Raw genomic sequence first — 20,101 nt, 5'->3', positions numbered from 1 at the left:
TATTAAAAAGAGCTGATAACTTTTTTTACATTTTATATAATTGGTAATTCATCCATTGCACTTTCAGAAGCAGGTATTGTCTAGTCTGGCAAAATTCATTTTCCCTATTTATATAGCTGCTACAGATAGTGTAACACTCAGTGTTTCCCTTTACCCTCATTTGTGCTTCAAAGACCCCCAAATTTGTAATTTGACTCCCATTTTTGGTACCAAAGTTTGTTTTTTACTCAGTCTGACCCCCATTTTTGACACCAAGGTAGTTTTTGACTCTCGTTCTTGCACCCCTAGGGGATACACTGGTGTACTTTAGACTAATTCGGGCTGATTTTTTAGCACATGGGGAGTAGTCATTTTAGTTACAGTGTGTTTAGATCATGTACAATTTCCAAAAGTACAGTATCCAAAGAAATGTCAGCCACATTGCATTAAAGTAGCATAGAGGTATGCCAACATTCTCTCCACTGTGCATGTTTTAAATGCAAACAACTGCACCTTATATACAAGATTGTCTCAAAAGTACATAATAACTGGTGGGTGCCCCCTTAAAGAGATCATAGGTATTATTATTGTATGATTTAATTTTGATTATATGGTTGAAACATTTAAATCGCAAGCATCAAAACAGTCCTTTTGAATAATTCTCCTGTATTTCCCCCCACAGAACAGTATTTATTAGTGTCAGAGTCTCTAACAAGTCCAGCCCCACCCCACCTTATGATACAGAGTGAGCTATTTTAAAAATGCACATTACATTATGTCAACATAGCAACCAATGTTATGCTGAAAGACGGGAACATGAAACTAGCCAAAATTATTCCTGATATGTCAACAATAAATTTTACAGTTTAAAAAGGGATGGAACAGAAGAGGTTCATAAAGATCAAAGGTCAAAGTGCAAAATATTTGCCTATTGTTTAATATGGAAGAAGTGAATTTGCATTGTCATCATTTATTTTTTAATTTCATTGCATATAAATGAAAAGAAACATTTTCCCTATATATTTCTTTTACTTAATGCAGCAGTTTTAAATTTAAGTTGACTCTCTTCCTATATTCTAAGACTTCTAATTTCCCCATAATTAAGGTCACTACTCACACAAACATGCCTCATGGCAAATTATGTAAGCAAGAGCAAAATGAGCATAATTAGCTTATTTTCATGCTTAACATCAATATGAATGTACCATTTTATTCAGAAGATCACACATAATTATATGAAGAAAAAAAAAATGCAAACATTTTTATATTTGCTTTAAGGTTGCGCTCTTTAGTTTCGTATTTTGCATAGGGTTAGGATTTTAAAGAAAAAGAATTTCCTCGGCTTTCCTCACTGGTTATACTGGCTATTTAAAAAAGACCTTGTATATCTTAGGTATAATTCTAAGACTAAGTGTATTATGACTAATTCAGGCTGATTTTTTTAGTACAAGGGAGCAGTCATTTTAGTTAGCAGTGTGCTTAGATCATGTACAATTTCCAAAGGTACAATATCCAAAGAAATGTCAGCCACATTACATTAAAGTAGCATAGAGGTATGCCGACATTCTCTCCACTGTGCATGTTTTAAATGCAAACAACTTCATCTTACATACATCACTCTCTCAAAAGTACATAATAACTGGTGAGTCCCCCCAATGATCATGGTTAATTTTATACTTATGATCATGGTTAATTTTATGCTTATGATTACAGTTAATTTTATGCTTATGATCATGGTTAATATTATGCTTATGATCATGGTTAATTTTATACTTATGATCATGGTTAATTTTATGCTTATGATAACAGTTAATTTTATGCTTATGATCATGGTTAATTTTATGCTTATGATCATGGTTAATATTATGCTTATGATCATGGTTAATTGTATGGTTATGGTCAAGGTTACTTTTTTGCTTATGATCATGGTTAATTTTATCAGGCTGTACTGTGCATTGTCATCATGTTTGGAACTCAGTGGGCCTATGCACTGGGGGAGATGTTAGCTGCCTTGGTAATATACATATACATTGGACGGGCAAATCCAGGGTACTTTCCAGGTAAATAAATCTTCTTCTTTGATGTTCTGTGAAACTAAAAACTATTTAAACAATTATATAAGGATTTAAAAAAATATTTATATCTCCATTCCCGGTTGGTTATTCATAAAAATGTTTGCTGTGTATTTATTATTTATGACAAGATATTTATACCACAAGGTCATGACAGTGGAGGCATAGGCTTGGTAAGGCTTATTTTCTGTTTCTGTGTACCTTGAACCTTTGCAATGTATGTTATATGGAATACTTTTGCAGGTTACCTGACTTATCTTGGACTATACAAGATGTTACAAGTCTTCATTTAAATGGAATTGAGTACATGGAAATTTTAATTACAGAATTGCAACAATAACCCCCCACTGAGGAATGTGGGTTAAGGGGTGGAAGGAGGTTGAAAATATGAAAAATCTTTAATTGGATAATGTTCGTTAAGACTAATGATAGTTATCATATTAAGACAAAAGAAAAATGTATTCTAATGCATTAGTGATGTTGTTTTTACTACCCACCTCTACCAAGTGCCCATATGTCCACTCCACCTGAAATCACATGATTAATCATTCTCCAAGTTCACACACTGTTCATGCCTGATACCATGAGATATGGAAATCAGGAAACATGTTCTGGTCCTCCCTGATTCTATAGAATAAAGAAACCAGAAAACATGTACTAGTCATCCCTGATACTATGGGATAGGAACATTTGGAAATATACACTGGTCATCCCTGTTGCCATGGGTTAGGGAAATTGAAATCATGCACTGGTCATCCTTGATATCATAGGATAGAGAAATCAGGAAAAACATACTGTCAACCCTGATATTTTGGGGAAAGGAAATCAGGAACATGGTCTGGTCATCCCTGATGTCATGGGATAGGGAAATCAGAATATGTTTACTAGTCATCTCTGATGCCATTGGATGGGTAAATAAGGAAATGTGCAGTGGTCATTCCTGATACAATTAGTACATTTTTAGAATGGCTGTAAATAAAGAGATCCAGACTTATAGTAATAATGTCTTCAAAATAACAGAAAAAGGAACAGTACATGTACATATAGGTTCCTGCATTTGAATGGGCAAACATAGCAAGTTTTTTTTAATGACATTGCACTACATTAGAGTGAAGCATCAGTCAGATAAAATGAGTTTCTATTTTCTTATTTATTGTATACTCATTTTCAAATCAAGAAGTGATCAAATAAACCTGTTTCATTGCCCTATGAAATGAATGGGTAAAAAAGATGAACTTATTTTTCACAACAGATCTCTCTTTAGAGGCTGTCATGTGTTGGTAGTAATGCATTTTATGAGACAACAGATCTCTCTTTAGAGGCCATCATGTGTCAGCAGTAATGCACTCTATGACACAACAGATGAGCCATATCCTTCAGGAGCAGTAATGCACTCTATGACACAACAGATGAGCCATATCCTTCAGGAGCAGTATGAAAACCGAGACACATGAAAGTCTTCTTGTTGTTAAACAAGAAGGTATTGTTTGCTCAGAGAGACAGTTTGATAAAGTTATGCTTAAAAGATGCAAAGAAGCAACAACCATGTCTGTCCAGGAGTAGTGATGTTCTTCACTTTTAAGCTTTGTTCATTCTGTTTTTTTATATAGTTATTTATTATCTAAAAATAAACCATTTTGGAATTAAATTAGTATATGTTTATTTGAAAACTATTTATTTTTTGTAAATGTGTTCAACATGTTTCTCCCTTGATGAAATCCTACCTGCAATAATTGAAATCTCCCTGAAAAGTGTTCAAAATCTCCTTTGAGGACTCTCATTGGGGTTAGTATGTCTGCTCTAGATAATGGATGATTTTATATTTACTTTAACCATTACATTGAGTCCTTTAGATAATGGATGACTTCTTTTTTTCCTTAAATCATTACATTGAGTACTTTAGATAATGGATGATTTTGTATTTACTTTAATCATTACATTGAGTACTCTAGATAATGGATGATTTTATATTTACTTTAATCATTACATTGAGTACTCTAGATAATGGATGATTTTATATTTACTTTAACCATTACAATGAGTACTCTCGATAATGGATGATTTTATATTTACTTTAATCATTACATTGAGTACTCTAGATAATGGATGATTTTGTATTTACTTTAATCATTACATTGAGTACTTTAGATAATGGATGATTTTGTATTTACTTTAATCATTACATTGAGTACTCTAGATAATGGATGATTTCTGTATTTACTTTAATCGTTACATTGAGTACTCTAGATAAGGGATGATTTCTGTATTTAATTATTCCATTGAGTCCTTTAGATAATGGATGACTTCTTTTTTTCCTTAAATCATTACATTGAGTACTTTAGATAATGGATGATTTTGTATTTACTTTAATCATTACATTGAGTACTCTAGATAATGGATGATTTTATATTTACTTTAATCATTACATTGAGTACTCTAGATAATGGATGATTTTATATTTACTTTAACCATTACAATGAGTACTCTCGATAATGGATGATTTTATATTTACTTTAATCATTACATTGAGTACTGTAGATAATGGATGATTTTATATTTACTTTAATCATTACATTGAGTACTCTAGATAATGGATGATTTTGTATTTACTTTAATCATTACATTGAGTACTTTAGATAATGGGTGATTTTGTATTTACTTTAATCATTACATTGAGTACTCTAGATAATGGATGAATTCTCTATTTACTTTAGGTATTACATTGAGTAATCTAGATAATGGATGATTTCTGTATTTACTTTAAGTATTACATTGAGTACTCTAGATAATGGATGACTTCTGTATTTACTTCAATCATTACATTGAGTACTCTAGATAATGGATGATTTCTGTATTTACTTTAAGTATTACATTGAGTACTTTAGATAATGGATGATTTCTGTATCTATTTCTTGATAAGAATATTGTGCTGAACTGTAATAATGGTTTTCTTTATTATAACAGGTATAGCTGAGTTTAATCTCTATGAGTGGATCAAGTTTGGTATACAAAGATGTTGCAGGTGTGTATTTGATTTGTCATTTTTAAATTTCTTGAAGGAAGATTTTTCTATTTCCTGGAAAAATTAACAAAATTTTTAATCATTATTCAATATGGACTATGATGCGAATGAAAAATTTACAATTATTGACTTTTGTTAAGGTGTTTATTCATTTTATGAACCAGTAAACCTCTTATTGACTGGCATGATGTATATATTATGCTTGAATGTATGTATGTATGTATGTCTGGACATTTTACAGATTAGAAAGCATTCTGGCTTGAAGATCTGTCATATTTTTGCACATAATGCTGATCAGCCTTTACTAATAGGATAAAGACCTTTAAATGACTTCTATTAAGAAGCCACAGAATATAATTCAACAGAAAGCACCTGTCTTGAAAATGTGTCAGATTTGATAAAATGATGCTGATCTGTGACCAAATACAGCTGCCATTGCTAAAACTGAAGAAAACAATGCATGAAATGACTTTTTTTGAAAAAACCTCCATAACAGAACCTGGTTATATTTAATGAAAACCATCTTGATGTAGATGTCTATAAATTTTGTACAAATGGTGCAAATCAGACAAAGCTTTGGGATGACATTTTGCTTCAAAAATAGCCAAACAGAATTTGATCATATATGACAAAAAGTATTTTTCATAAAAGTTTTATTTCATTTACAAATGATGTCATCCTGCCATCCAGTATGATTGACAATAATAAATACAGGAAAAGAAAAACTTGAAATGACTTTTGATTAAGAATGTTGGGGTTTTTTTTCTTCAGAATTAGACCAAACTTGACAGAAAGAGCTCTGGTATTAAGTGCTTTTTAGGGTTTTTATGCCATCAGATTGGTAACTATTACTGAAAAAAGAAACCTTTAACTGACTTTGCAAAACTGCTGAAAATTATTTAACTAAATTTGACAGTCTCACATTTAGCATGTTTAGGCATGAAGGTCTTTACATACGTACAAACGATGCTGATTCACCATCAAATATGGGCACTGTTGCTAAAAATAGAAAAAAATACTTATATCTGATTTTGAAAAATCACAGACAGTACTAGGCCAAATTTGACAGGAAGCATTCAGGCATGAAAGTCTTCTGAATTTATGCTGATTATGTCAATCGGCAGTCAAATATGGCTTGTGTTACAAAAATATAGAAAACTTCTTAAAAAAACATTTCACAAACAACTAGACAGAATTTAACTGAATTTGACACTGTTCTGGTGTAAAGTCAGTTTACAAATTATACTGATCTGCTGACAGATAACAGCATTGTTACTATAAACAGAAAACCTGACAGATCCGGCCATTGTTAGTAAAAAAAATGAAAACCTTTATACAACTTTCCTCAAAAACTGGTGATCATAAATTTTACCCATATGACAAATATCATCCTGGCAACAGATCCTTTAATTTTTTATGAATGATGTTGATCTGCCATTAAATTTGACTGCATTACTAAACACAGAAAATAAATTTTTTAAAATTGTTTTTAAATCAGAGGCTCTAATTGGCCAAGTGTTCTAAGGTGCTCACCTTTACAGATAGCTCACACCCTATTTCTGTCCTTATGGGTTTAAGTCTTTGCTCTGCCAATGTGGGCAGGTGAGAAAGTTGCTATTAGCTTCCTGCGAGTCGGCAGTTCTTCCCAGTCTTCTCAGGTTCTTCCTCCACCAGATATACTGGCACCATGTGCCAAAAATGACATTAGACCCACAAAACAACAAACCACATCTTTTAAAATCTGCCAAACAGAATTTTTCCAAGCATATCTTAAAATATTATGCCTTTCAATTTTGCACAAAATGACATTGGCTCACCAGAAAGTATGGCCATTGTTACTAAAAACAGAAAAACATGTAAATGACTTCTTCTCAAAAACCAGTTAATTTGACCAAAGTTCTCATCATCCTGGTACAAGACCCTTAAGTTTTGCACAAATGATGATAATCTGTCTTCCATTATTGATCTCGGTCTTTTAGAAGAAACTATAAAACCATTAAATGTCAGAAGCATTTTACTGAGGTCATTCTGCCAACTGCCCATGCATTTTAGGTCTTAATAATACCCAATGACCCACAGGAAACTACTGGCAAGCTTTCTCACATACCTACATGCAGTGAACCCAAGACTCCAACCCACTCTGACAGAGGTAAAATGGCAGTGATTGCAAAGGCAAGTGCTTTAGACCACTCAGCCACCCAGGGCCCCCTTAAATTTTTGTAGGTAAAAGGTCAAGGTCTGCACATTAACATCATTTGTACATTATTTACCTTATCCAGAATTTTTGGATGGCTTGCATTTGGGATAATGAAGAAGTCCAAAGGTCAAGGTCACTGACAAGGAAACGGTTTCCAGATAATAACATGATGACTACATCACAGACATGAATTAGGTCAACCTTTATGGATAGCTTGCACATTGAGCAAGAAGCATATTTACATTGAGATCAATGGTCAATATCACTGAGTGAGAGAAGCAAAATGGTTTCTGCACTAAAATATCGGTCAATCAATATAGAGGATTATTGAACATGGAACAAGTGTATAATGTTTTATTCACAGTACTGTGGTTATTTATTGTGAAATAAACTAAGTTAACTCCAGTCAAAGATGATTTTGAAATCTTTTTAATTTTGCTTTATTTCAATGAATGTTTTAAGTTTAAAAAATTTACTTGTTCCTTGGTGGTTTGTTAAAAGAGAAGTGCATTGTGAATACAATTTATTTTTTTCCAGGGGACATAACTCCAGTGAACAAATTGTGGTAGCTGCCAGTACTCCAGCAGTCAGCACTTTGGCTTCTCAACTCACCGAGGATAATGTAGACTTTGCCAATAGAGAGCGTTATCATCAGTCAGAAGTGGTTCAGGGAGAAAATTTTGATGATTACAACAGTGAATAATGAAGAATACTTAGTGGTTAGGAATCATTGGAATGGTTAATACGTTAAGGATGCGATTATAGCAGTCAGTGAAAAAAAAGTTATATACCAGAGGAGCTTATTGGATGTCCTTCATCCGTCGATTAATGGATGACAATATCTGTTCATTATGGCATGTTTTTATCATTACTCCATAACTACTTGGAGGAAACATATTGTACACAGTCATCCCTTGGTCTAGGTTATCCTAAAATGAAAATGGTATTGCTCAGAGATGCCATATAGAAATTCCTGTTATCGTTACCCCTCCTGAATGGATAGTCATATGAACATGAGCTTTTCACTAAAAGACTTCTTATGCTATCTAACTGGTCTTAGATGAATATGGTTTCAATTTGACTTCCAATATGGTTTCCATGGTGGTCGTCTTGAAAGTCTTATTATCGCTACCCCTTCTGAGTGGATGGACATATCAAAATGGGGTTTTCACTAAAAGATTTATTTTGATGTTTGGCTGGTCGTATGTTAAAATGATGCCAATCTGACATCCAGTAGGTCCAACTTGGCAGCCATCTTAACAATCTTGTTATCACAAAATTACTTAACAGAAAGCCATATTAATATGAAGTTTTCACCAGGAGACTTCTTTGGATGTCCAGTTGGTCTTAAAAGAAATGGTACTGATTTGACATCAGGTATGGCCACCACAGAATATCTTGTTATAGCTACTCCAGAATGGATGGTCATTTCTTGAAAACATTGTTATCTCAACTCCTCCCCAAATGGATAATTATATCAACATGGGGTTTTCAGCAATGGGCTTTTCATGATTCCTAGTGGTCCAAATGAAAATGGTGCCAATTGTACATGAGTTATGGCTGTTATGATGACTGTTTTAAAAATCTTGTTGTCAACACTCATGAATGGATGATCGTTATGACATGGGTTTGCCATCAAAGTGCAAAGCTGACATCCAATTTGTTTACCACTGCAGCTAATTTGAAAATCTTGTTATTGTTGAAGAATGACAGAGATGGTTTTCAACACTTGACAGTTAAAAGAAAGAAATGGTTGTATCTTGAGTTCCTGGAAATTAATTTTGACTAGTAGAGCGTTAGTCTTTTTGTTTTTGTTTTTGTTATTGTTGTTGTTATTGTTGTTATTATTAGTAGAGAGATGCATTTATTTATCATGAATGAAATTGTATTTTTACTTTAAAATTATGAATCCAGTTATTGTAGTTCTTTAAGAATAGAAGTTAAACTCCACAAATAATATCATTATTTGTAATTTATTTCTTGCATAAGCTTTTACAGTGCCAAATATGATTATATTAAATGAGAATCTGAGCATTGTATCCAAGGGGTTATAGATATCTTTTACACCTTTGGAAATATTTCTTTTAAGCTAATTTTTTAGAAGTACACTTGTGAAATTGTCCATCACCATGTATACACACTCTGAACTCTTTATAAAGCTGTTGTCAGGAGTCATGAAACTGCTCTGAAAGGTTTTTTGAGAATTTGAGACCAAATTATTTAAAGCTGATAACGTCATACCACAGATGTTGGTTTCTCTTCCTACCCACCCACCCAACCATATATTGGTTGTTAACCATAAATGAACCATAAAGACTGATTATGATGATGTGTGGTACTGCCTTAAACATGAAATGAGGAAGTTAGATCTATATTAGAAAAAATTAAAAACTACTGTAAAACAAAGTACAGATTCCAATCTGTCATTTTGAAAGTCATGCTGGTGGTGTAAGTACAGAAAAACACCTCCATCTTAAAGGTCTCAATTCTGATCAAACTTATTCCTATTTACCTCCCGATGTGTGTATTGTTTGGTGGGGTTGCTAGCTTTGATTGTGTAATACAGATGTAAATTGCTTGATGGTGGTTCAGTACAGTATCATATTGAGTGAACTTGTTCATTCATTTAACTCACCAGCAAAAAGAAGTGAAGCAAAGCATGTGTGGCCATTCTAATGGACACTGGTCAGTTAAGGAATTGGAAGGTTGGAAGAGCTATTAATATGCATTATGCAAATAGTGTACTTTTAAAGGGTCAGAGATTAACGGATAATAGAAAGCCTGTTTTCCAAATGGGAAATGCAGAATGAAATTACTGTTTTCTGAAAATAACAACTTTTATTAACTGTTTCTTTTCCATTAACTTGCAAAACTTTATGGAAGTAATGTATATACATTCAGCATGATGTAAAAAATCACATTTCAGAGACCTGCTACATAAAGAATTTCAAGTGTACGGTACAATAAATTATACTATATCACTGCTGTCCGAACCTTAATTCATATCCAAAAAATTTTGAGTTCACATGACAAAAAGAAACTTGTTCAATATTTATATTATGTAAAAAATAGAGACTTGATGAACCTGCAATTACCTAAACCATTTCCATCTCTACTGATGAGTTTGGATAACAGAAACCCTGCTGTTTTATGTGCAGTCTTGAACATGATCTTACTAGTCATATCGAACAAAAATGATTTCACACATTACGTAGTGTATTGAAATCATGTATCAATGACTATCTGTTAACTTGCTCATATTGAGTATTTTTGCACCTTTTTTAATTAAGACTGCTTAATTTATAGATTCAGTCACATGATATTCACATGACCATGTTCTATTACCATCATAAATTTATGTCATCAGTATTGCTCTGCTGTACTGTATAATAACTCTAGAAACAGCACTGTCACTGTTGTTGACTACACAGCACTGCATAATAACTCCAGACACGGCACTGTCACTGTTGCTTACTACACAGCACTGTGTAATGACTCTACAAACAGCACTGTCACTGTTGTTGACTACACAGCACTGTGTAATGACTCTACAAACAGCACTGTCATGTGTTGACTACATAGCACTGTCAGATATGGCGGCCATTACTAAAAACAGTAGAAGCTTCAACAGTGTCTTGGAAACTTATCATAGTTGAAAGCTTTAGTCAGTAAAGGGTTTCGGATTTGTATAGATGATGCTAATTCACAATCAAATATAGCTACCATCATTATGAATGGAAAATCATTTAAATGACTTCATCTCAAAGGCCACTTGACAGAATTTAACAAAATTTTACCTAAACCAATATGTCATGTCAGAGTTTAACATTTTGTTCAATGTTGCAAGTCTGCCATTAAATATGGCTGCTGTTGTTAAAAATAGAAGAAAAAATACTGTTTAACACTAGACTTCAGTTTTAAATTTGACAGAAAAAAGTGACTGAATGCATTTCAGATTTATGCAAATTATGTTGTTCTGTCATCAAATTTTGTTGTCATTACTAAAGAAAGAACAAAAACCTTTACCACAGCTTAATTTAAAATATAAATGCCAAACAGAATTTAAGGGCTGTTCTGTTAAAACACACATGGGACCCAGGGAAGGAACTTTTAAAGTGAGGTACCCACTCATAGATGCAATCTAGAATTTTCTTATCATTTTAATATGAACTCTCTGAAATCAAAGTACCGGGTACCCTGATTTATATTTTTTTTAAACTGTTGTCCGTGGGTACATTGTATGTTTAAATGAATGGCCCTAACCAACTTTGGCACAAAAACATATATTTTAATTCACAGTAATGTCATACTCTTCACACCATGAATGTGAAAGGATCATACAGTGCTGTTCTTGCACCTCAGCATCTGTTAGATTTTGCATTTAGGTCACTGTGACTGGGCATTTTTATTATATGAAAAAAAAATTACAGCATATTTATTCTGACATAGTTTGGTAGTAATTTTATTTTGCCAACATTTCAGTCAAAACTGACTTTGCTTTATAAAAATATAGACTTGATTTCAAATGATTGAGTTCAAATTTCATTGCATTTATTTTTGTCATTAAAAAATATTTTGGATGCTTGGTCAATATTTTAATAATTTTCTCCAACACATTTACTTTTTGGGGAAGTAGTTTCCCAGTAATTTTGAACAAAATATTTTTAGTTAGTATTTTCTGTGATAGTTTCAGATAACTTCAGATACTTTCTAAATGTTATATTGTTATATTGTTTTGTTTGCATGTTTGATTGGATTTTTTTATATATACCTAAACAGACATTAAATGTTTTAGCAACCATGGAACTTTTGGTGACAGGCTTTTGTGATCTGTATATTTTTTCATTCATGTTGCTTTTGTAAAAATCTGACATTTATCAAATACTTTTGAGGTTTTGATTTGCTGTGAAAATCTATGTAAATCATTCGAGTTATATTCATATTTTTACTAAGGTTTATTTTTTCATTTACAAATAGCCTTGTTTTAAAAAAAATTGTTTAAACTTAGTTGTATTGTTGCCATGTTTTCTGGCATCCATCCCCTATCAAATTTGAGAACCCTATTTGGTCATGTGACCTAAGGTCATTTCCTTTACAGATCACTCACAGATCTCACTTCTGTTCGAGTTTTAAGTCCTTGCTCAGCCAGTGTGGTATGTGAGAAAGCTGACCAATAGCTTCTCGTGGGTCATTAATTAATCCCGTGGTCTTCCTCTATCAGATATACTCACCACCTTGTATAGCTAATGATGTGCTGGAAAATGGCATTAAATCCCACAAAATTAAAAAAACAAAAACATAACAGGTAATGGTAAAAGCTGCTTCTTTAACTGCATTACCTGATGTTTATATGCTAGGATAAATATTAGTGCTGAAACACATTTTTCCTTCAGTCTATAAAAAATTCCTGTTCAGAATTGTATCTTACAAAATCATTTTCTGGAATTTGCAAATATAATTCATGATACGTAATTTGTGCAAAATTATTCTTCATAATTATATGTTAAATCTGAAATGTTATCTCTGGAAGTAATGCACACATTTTTATTTTGTTGTTGTAAATTGTTTAAACTTTGTCCTGTATTAAATAGTTTAGTACATTCTATTTCTGTAGAATCATAGTAGTCTGTATTTTTCTTGGGGCAGACTTGTTTATTAGTTCTTTTTGCAACTTTAATGTTATGATTGTAACACAATAATTACCTTTGCAACTGAAGAACCCGGTCTAAAGGCATGAAGTGTAAGAACTGATCAGGTTTACCTCACTGTTGAATATTTCAGTATCTCAGAACTTTTCAAGTCATAAATGTCAATTTTAAATAACGTTTTGGCCATTTCCATGTTTTGATTGCATAATATAATTTCAGATTAATCTCAGTGTGCCAAGGCTAGAAACATATCACAAGCTTCTTGTCTTTTTATGTTGTAATTTATTTATGTGTATTTAGCTCAGCTGGCTGTGTAGACAAGTGAGCAAATGTTATAGCCACGCATCCAATGCATGCTTTTTGTTCATCATCCATCAACATTTTCTATCTTAACCTTTCTTACAAACCACTGTACCAATTTAAACCATATGTGACAGAGACCATGCTGGAGTAAAGGGATTTCAGTTTGATACAAATGATGCCAGCGTGCCATCAGACAAGGACACTGTTACCCAAAAACATTTAAACAGCTGGAAAAACAGCCAAACAGATTTGGAGCAAATTTGATAGAAAGCGAACTTCCATGTAGGGTTTTAAATTTTTATACAGATGATGCTGACTCAGCATAAAAAATTTATCAAGGAACACTGAACTACATTTGGCAGAAAGCAGACTGGAAAAAAGGGCTTTCGAGTTTATTAAAGACTGCTCAATAGAATTCGAAAGTTTTTTACAGAATGCATCCTGGCATCAGGAGCTTTCTGGTTTGTACAAAATTTGCCAACCTACAATAAAATGTCACCATTACTAACAATAGAAAAACCTCTAAATGTCTTTTCAAAACCTGGACATAATTTGACCACATTTAATTAAACTTAATTAATGTACTCTGGCATGATGGGCTTTCAAGTTTGTACCTGTAATGCCTGTCAACCACAAATATACTATAGCCACTGTTACTTAAAGAGAAAACTTGGAGAGAAAACAATTTTGCAAATACACTTGACAGCATGTAACCAAATTTGACAGAAAGCATCCAGGCATGGAGGGCTTTCCAATTTGTACAAGTTATGCAGTTTGCTGTTAAATATGAATGACATTACTTAACAAAAAATTTTGAACAAATTCTTTTAAAAAACCACTATTAGCTAAACTTGACTAAATTCAACATACAGCATCTTTTGAATTTTGCAAGAGACTTGTCATCAAATGTGAGTAAAAGAATGAAAATATTGAAATATTGAAACAATTCTTTCTATAACATACATAATCAAAACCATTGCAAGAAAAAATCTCTTTAGAAAGTATCATTCCAACCCAGATATTTATTGCCAACTTCTCTTGCATTATGGCTGTTTGGCTGATGTCAGCCAGGTTGATGTCAACCAGGTTATGGCTGTTGGCTGAAATCAACCAGGTTATGGCTGTTTGGCTGATGTCAACCAGGTTATGGCCATTTGGCTGATGTCAACCAGGTGAGAGATTTCAGGACTACATGGGCTTTGTGTTGTTTACTAAATTGTGATAGTATGGAGTACATGTGTTGCCATTTTCATAGAATTGATTATCACCTTTGAATGAATTTACCTTTTTCTCTTTTTATTAATCAAATATAACATTGCTGCTAACATTTACATTTTGTTTCAAGTAAGAAGTAAAAAACTAGTTTTTCACACAGACTTGGAACAAAACACAAATGAGATTCTGTATTTACCCCGTTACATTTTCCAAATATTTTTAGCTGTACAATGTGAAATCAATTCAAACTGGGATATGTCTATAAAATGTGGTGCATCAACATGTGTCTATCAGTGGAAACACCTAAATGTTTCCATTCTGGGTATGCAACATGGAAATACAGATCAAACATATAGAATTATAGAATGCCAGATCACATGTTTAAATGGGCTTGAAATAGTTACAGTGGAACCCTGCTATAACGCGATAATTGGGGTCCAGTAAATTGGATCACGTTAATATCAGGGTCGTTAATGCAGGGTTTTACAGTATTTTACTTTTTTCAGAGAACAACTCATTGGCACATGTATTCATGCTTAATGTATATGATGAATAGGGTATCAACACTGTTTACTATCGTGCCATCATGGCATGCAGTTCATCCATGCATTTCCGTGTACACTTATCCATTGCAAATTTCCAATAATTAACACTTGTACGCTTTTACGAATTACACCTATTTGTTTGAACGTCTACAGCAAGAATAATTAACAATCAACACATGCTTTCAGTGTGCATATAACTTTTACTTCAGATTTTGTGAATATTGAAAGAAACGTGAAAACTACTATACTAATCATTGCACAAAATGCAGAGAAGGACTTCCATTTGTGAACTTGCTTTTCCATAACGGTAAAATATTTTTTTTTTAAAATAGGAAATTAATAACAAGTTCATAAACAAACACCATACACATGTAAAACCAGAAAACTATGTCCAGTAGGCCTGCAATGGCCACAAGTCACTTTTATTTTAAAAAATTTAGCTGAACGCATGTACAATTTCATACCCTTTCAATTTCCAGCTAATAAAGGACATTATTTACTGGTCAACTGATTGCGTCTAATAACACCGCCAAGCCCAGCAAAGATGTTGGCAGCTTTCGTTTTTTGATGTTTATTAAATTGTGAGAATCTGTTATCAACCACTGCATTGTCTGCTGCTTGGTTGTTATGCAGTTAAAGAAGAAACATGTTGGCTATTGTTTGAGCAACAATTGTATACAGAATTAATTGAAGACAATCACAAAGACGACTTACTGGTTTTACTCATGGATCAGTAATAAGTAACATTTCCAATAATGTTTATTTTGGCACTTCAAGAACCCAGTGAAATTGTTAAATTTCAGAAGCGATGCCACGATCGTATTATATTAAAATTCATATGCGAACTCTTCTCCAAAATGATAATAAATATTTTACACACTATTTCTCATACTTTAAAAAAAAATATAAATTTCCTGGTATGAGAAAAATACATGTACATGTATTTAAAATTTCAGGAACCACACCATGTTCGTATTATATTTGGATTCATACACAAACCCATCCCCCAAAATGATAATACATTTTTTATACACTATTTCACGTACTTGAAACAAAAAATAATTTTTTCATATGCGAATAAATATATGAAATTTCAGGAGCCAAGCCACAACCGGGTTATATCCGAATTCGTGTTAGGGCAGGGCACATTATGGCGGGGTCGCACTGTAGTTTTACAGACCGTATGATAAATGCTATAGTGTAAGGGAAACTAGTTTCAGTGATATCTCAACTGAACTGTCATAATAAATATAATACAAGTTGTTAGAAATTTCTATATATTCTATTTTCAGTTAGATATTGTCAGATTTGCTTAATTCTAACACGTATAAAAAAATGAAAATAAAAACATGCTTTTCATATTTCCTTTCGTTTGATCTCAACAGCACAATGACAGAAGTCGGCTGCAAATTTTGTGTTGCAGGTACCACAGTGCTCTTACATGCTTTGTTTTATGGTGCAAAGGTCATTGAATGAGCATTATTAGTTAAATGGTATTTTAGTGACTGGTATAGATATGGAGTCTGTAGGAAATCTGCCACATGAGGTGCTTGTGCCAAACCCAGGTAGGATTTTTACTGGCTAGTTATCATTCCGTACCAAGTCACTTGTAAACCATGTCATGAATTTACCCCACCTTAATATTCATTATTTTTGTGGAAGCATGGCCTGGAAAAGTTTCAAAACTTTGTGACAAGAAGACATCATTGATGCTGACATTACATTTACCAATAATTTTCCTACTGGCCAGGTATGGTCTCATTTTGTTGTTTCATGTTACTGTGGGTCCCATGTGGCTGAATGGTCTAAGACATTTGCCATTACAGATTACTCACAGCTTGCCTCTGTCAACATGGGTTTGAGTCTCAGCCAGGCCAACATGGCCACTTGGCTGGTATCTTCCTGTGGGTCAGTGGTTATTTTGTGTAACCTGTCGTTTTCTGAACCCCACAAACAATCTGTTGCCAGGGAAACTGTAGAAAGCTAGTCAAAGGTAGGATAATTGGAAATACTTTGCCTTCATTCATGTAGCCTATAATGACCTCACCAACATTTTGCCAATACTCTTATTCTAAGTATAGAATATAAACTCGTATTACTGTAGTCGGTCATTTCCAAAGCTTGTATTCTATTTCCCTGTTAGATGGAGTGTTTTTATGTAGTTTAATGCCATATTTCAACACAATAGGCTATGCATGTATAATTGATGGAAGAAGAACCTGGAAGAACCACTGACACACAGGAAGCTACTGGCAACCTTTCTTTCATATCCACATTGGTCAAGACTCGAACTTGTGCGGATAGAGATGAGATGTGTGTGTGATCTGTAGCAGTAAGCACCTTAGACCACTCGGTCACAAGTCATATAAAGACTTGTATAACATTACAAAGCATCTTTTATTCCAACTGTTGTAATTTTTTCAGGGGTGTCTAGAACCAAATGAGTATAAAAAGTAGCAATAATTTGTATCATATATTGGTGCATATGAAATTCAAAATATATCTTTAAAAAAATTAGGCTCTAAACAGGTCTTAGACTACCAGTTTTTTTCCACTTGGGGTTGTACATGATGTTTGCCATTTGTGTTTGCAGCCAGCATTATTTAATGGTATCTTGTTTCAGAAATTGACAAATATAGCATTTGCACACTAAATCAGTTTTCAGTTTTTGAAAAAAGTGCCAACATGGAGTCATTATTGTGCTGGATGTGACAGATCATCACAAACTAATCAGCTTCCTGTCCTTTGTACAAATACAGGAATGAAATTTTAAACAGTAAGCAATAAGTTTGAATTGAAATGTTTATGTTGTGGTTCTGATGTAGGATCTGTAATTTGTTGTGGTTATATTGTGTATATTTATTCTTATATTTATTGTGGACATGGTGATAATGTGTACTTTAAAATGTGCAATAAATATTTTTGGTTAATTCTTTGTCATCTTGACTAATACAGCAGAGAGAGAGAGAGAGAAATAAACATTCACAGCTACTTCTGTAAAAGGATACTATCTGTTATTGACTACATTCATTGGGATAATTGTCACATCCACAGCAAGTGCGCTGTACTACAAAGGACTGTATGAACTTTACATGTGCAAAAACATGAAGACACTGTACAACAAAAGAACTAGGAATTTTGCGTATACAAAAACACATCAAGACAATTACACTGTACTACAAAGGACTGTATGAATTTTGCAAAAACACATGTAGAGATTAATGATATACAACAAAGAACTGCATATTTCACAGCTCAGTCTGGCTTGGAAACCATGCTCGCAGTATCTTATTGATGCTGAAGTGGTCGAGATGACACATGATGTTGCATACTATGAAGTGCTCAAGCATTCTGCAGCTGATGCATTCACAGGACACAGATCAATAATTGTAGGCCTTGTATCTTAACCGTTTTTGAAGATAGCCATCACATTTGCTCTTTTCCATACATAGGGACTGATTGACTTGTTGAGGGTAGGGTACACACATTTCTACTAGATCTGTCAGGATCCTTGCTGGACTTGGGCGTGTTAAGCTTTCATAATAAACTGTTTACATCCTACATGGTAAAGAGAATGCCAGGTATAGGAGTTTGGGAAGGTCACATTTATCCTCACATGTGAAAACAGACTGGTATTACCAACAGTATGTTGGCCTCATCACATGCATCTGAATACAGTATCAATATTTTTGTATAGGGACCACATCACAATTGTCTTTATATATGGACTTGATATAATTCCAAAAATCCTTTCTGATTGTTAGGTGGTTGGGCTTTATCAGTGTGCACATCACTGCAAGATGTAACTACTGGGCGGGCATGCCCATATTTTGAGGAAAAAATTGTTGATGAAACATACTTTGCTCCAAAAGTTGGGTTCCTATTCAAATACATCACATGATCCTAGCTAGTGCACTAGATAAATAGGTAAAAGGTTGAAGAAGTTACATCCCCTTATCCTGGAGTCAGCCCAGGCTTGAACCTCCTACCATGTGAAGCAGCTTTTACATCCCATGTGAGATATGGACTAGAATTAGCTCAAAAGGTGGATAGAGTTGCATCCCTTTCCCTACAACTTGCTCCAGACCCAGTTTACTAATCTATGTGAATCAGGCTCAAGTCAAGTCACATGCAAGATAAATGATAGGGTTAAGACAAGTCAATGAACAGACATGTTTTTTGCAAAAAACAAATTTTGCTCCTAGAAGTCTGATAGATGCAAGTAACCTGCATCATTACAGCTGCTGAAGGACCTGTTGTACTGCTGTTTATGGGTTGAAACAAACCCTTTGGGATGGAAGATATTGAAGGAAAAAGCTGGACAGTGTCTTTGATCTCCAACCCAAAACTTGAATAATTTTGTTTAGGAAACAGTTATGTTAAATGCTGTTACATGTATACCAGTGATGACCGCCCAAACATCATGAACTCAAAATACAAAAAATATGAATGTTATCTTGGGATAACTAAATGGTTCTTTGATTACAGAAATACATGAAAATATATGAAAGGCATGAAGAGGCATATGCTTCTTTTTGCACGCCTGTCGTGTAACAAAATGCCATTTTACACTACCAAACACATCCCTCCAAAAATGTATCCATGACACATGAAATGGGGGGGGGGGGGGCTGGCCTTGTTGTAGATGACTAAAATATACTATAGTCCCCTTTGTAAAATTACCTTATTTGGGAAAGTGTTTGGAGTTTATTAATGCCAACAACATGTTATCAACAAGCTATGAACAGGTTTTATTGAATTTTTTGGTTAGTGGCCAAGTGGTTAGAGCATATGCCTTGAGAAGGAGGTCATGGGTTTGAACCCCAGCTGAGCAAAACCAAAAACTTAAAAAATGGTACTAGCAGCAGCCTCGCTTGGCACTCAGCATTAAGAGGTTAGTGTTAGGACTGGTCAGCCTGGTGTCAGGATAATGTGACTGGTTGGGACATCATGCTACATGTATGCGGCATTATGCCTCAGGGATAGACATCATTATAAACTGCCACACTGCTGACATCACAATGATGTGACTGAATTTTTTAAAATCTACATTAAAAATCCAAATCACACAAACAAACACACACACCAGTAATTTGAAGCTCCATTTTGTCAAAAATAAA

The 20,101-nt window shown here is 33.6% G+C and overlaps 1 protein-coding gene across 1 annotated transcript in view; it reads left to right on the top strand.

The window, feature by feature from the left end:
- Positions 1-17,911, top strand: part of LOC149784542 (solute carrier family 12 member 8-like) — a 55,105-nt gene extending 37,194 nt beyond the window's left edge. The window contains exons 11-13 of the mRNA XM_089932629.1: positions 1,922-2,039; positions 5,016-5,073; positions 7,808-17,911. Coding sequence (XP_089788755.1) covers positions 1,922-2,039; positions 5,016-5,073; positions 7,808-7,973 — 342 coding nt within the window. The 3' untranslated portion in view covers positions 7,974-17,911. The remainder of the gene's footprint in view (positions 1-1,921; positions 2,040-5,015; positions 5,074-7,807) is intronic.
- The last annotated feature ends 2,190 nt before the right edge of the window (positions 17,912-20,101 follow it).

Source organism: Sinohyriopsis cumingii, chromosome 14 (genome assembly GCF_028554795.1).
Source record: "Sinohyriopsis cumingii isolate HCF-2022 chromosome 14, ASM2855479v2, whole genome shotgun sequence".
NCBI classification, from domain to species: Eukaryota; Metazoa; Mollusca; class Bivalvia; order Unionida; family Unionidae; genus Sinohyriopsis; species Sinohyriopsis cumingii.
Note: the sequence above shows the minus strand (reverse complement) of the source record. Positions and strands in the feature narration are given on the sequence as shown.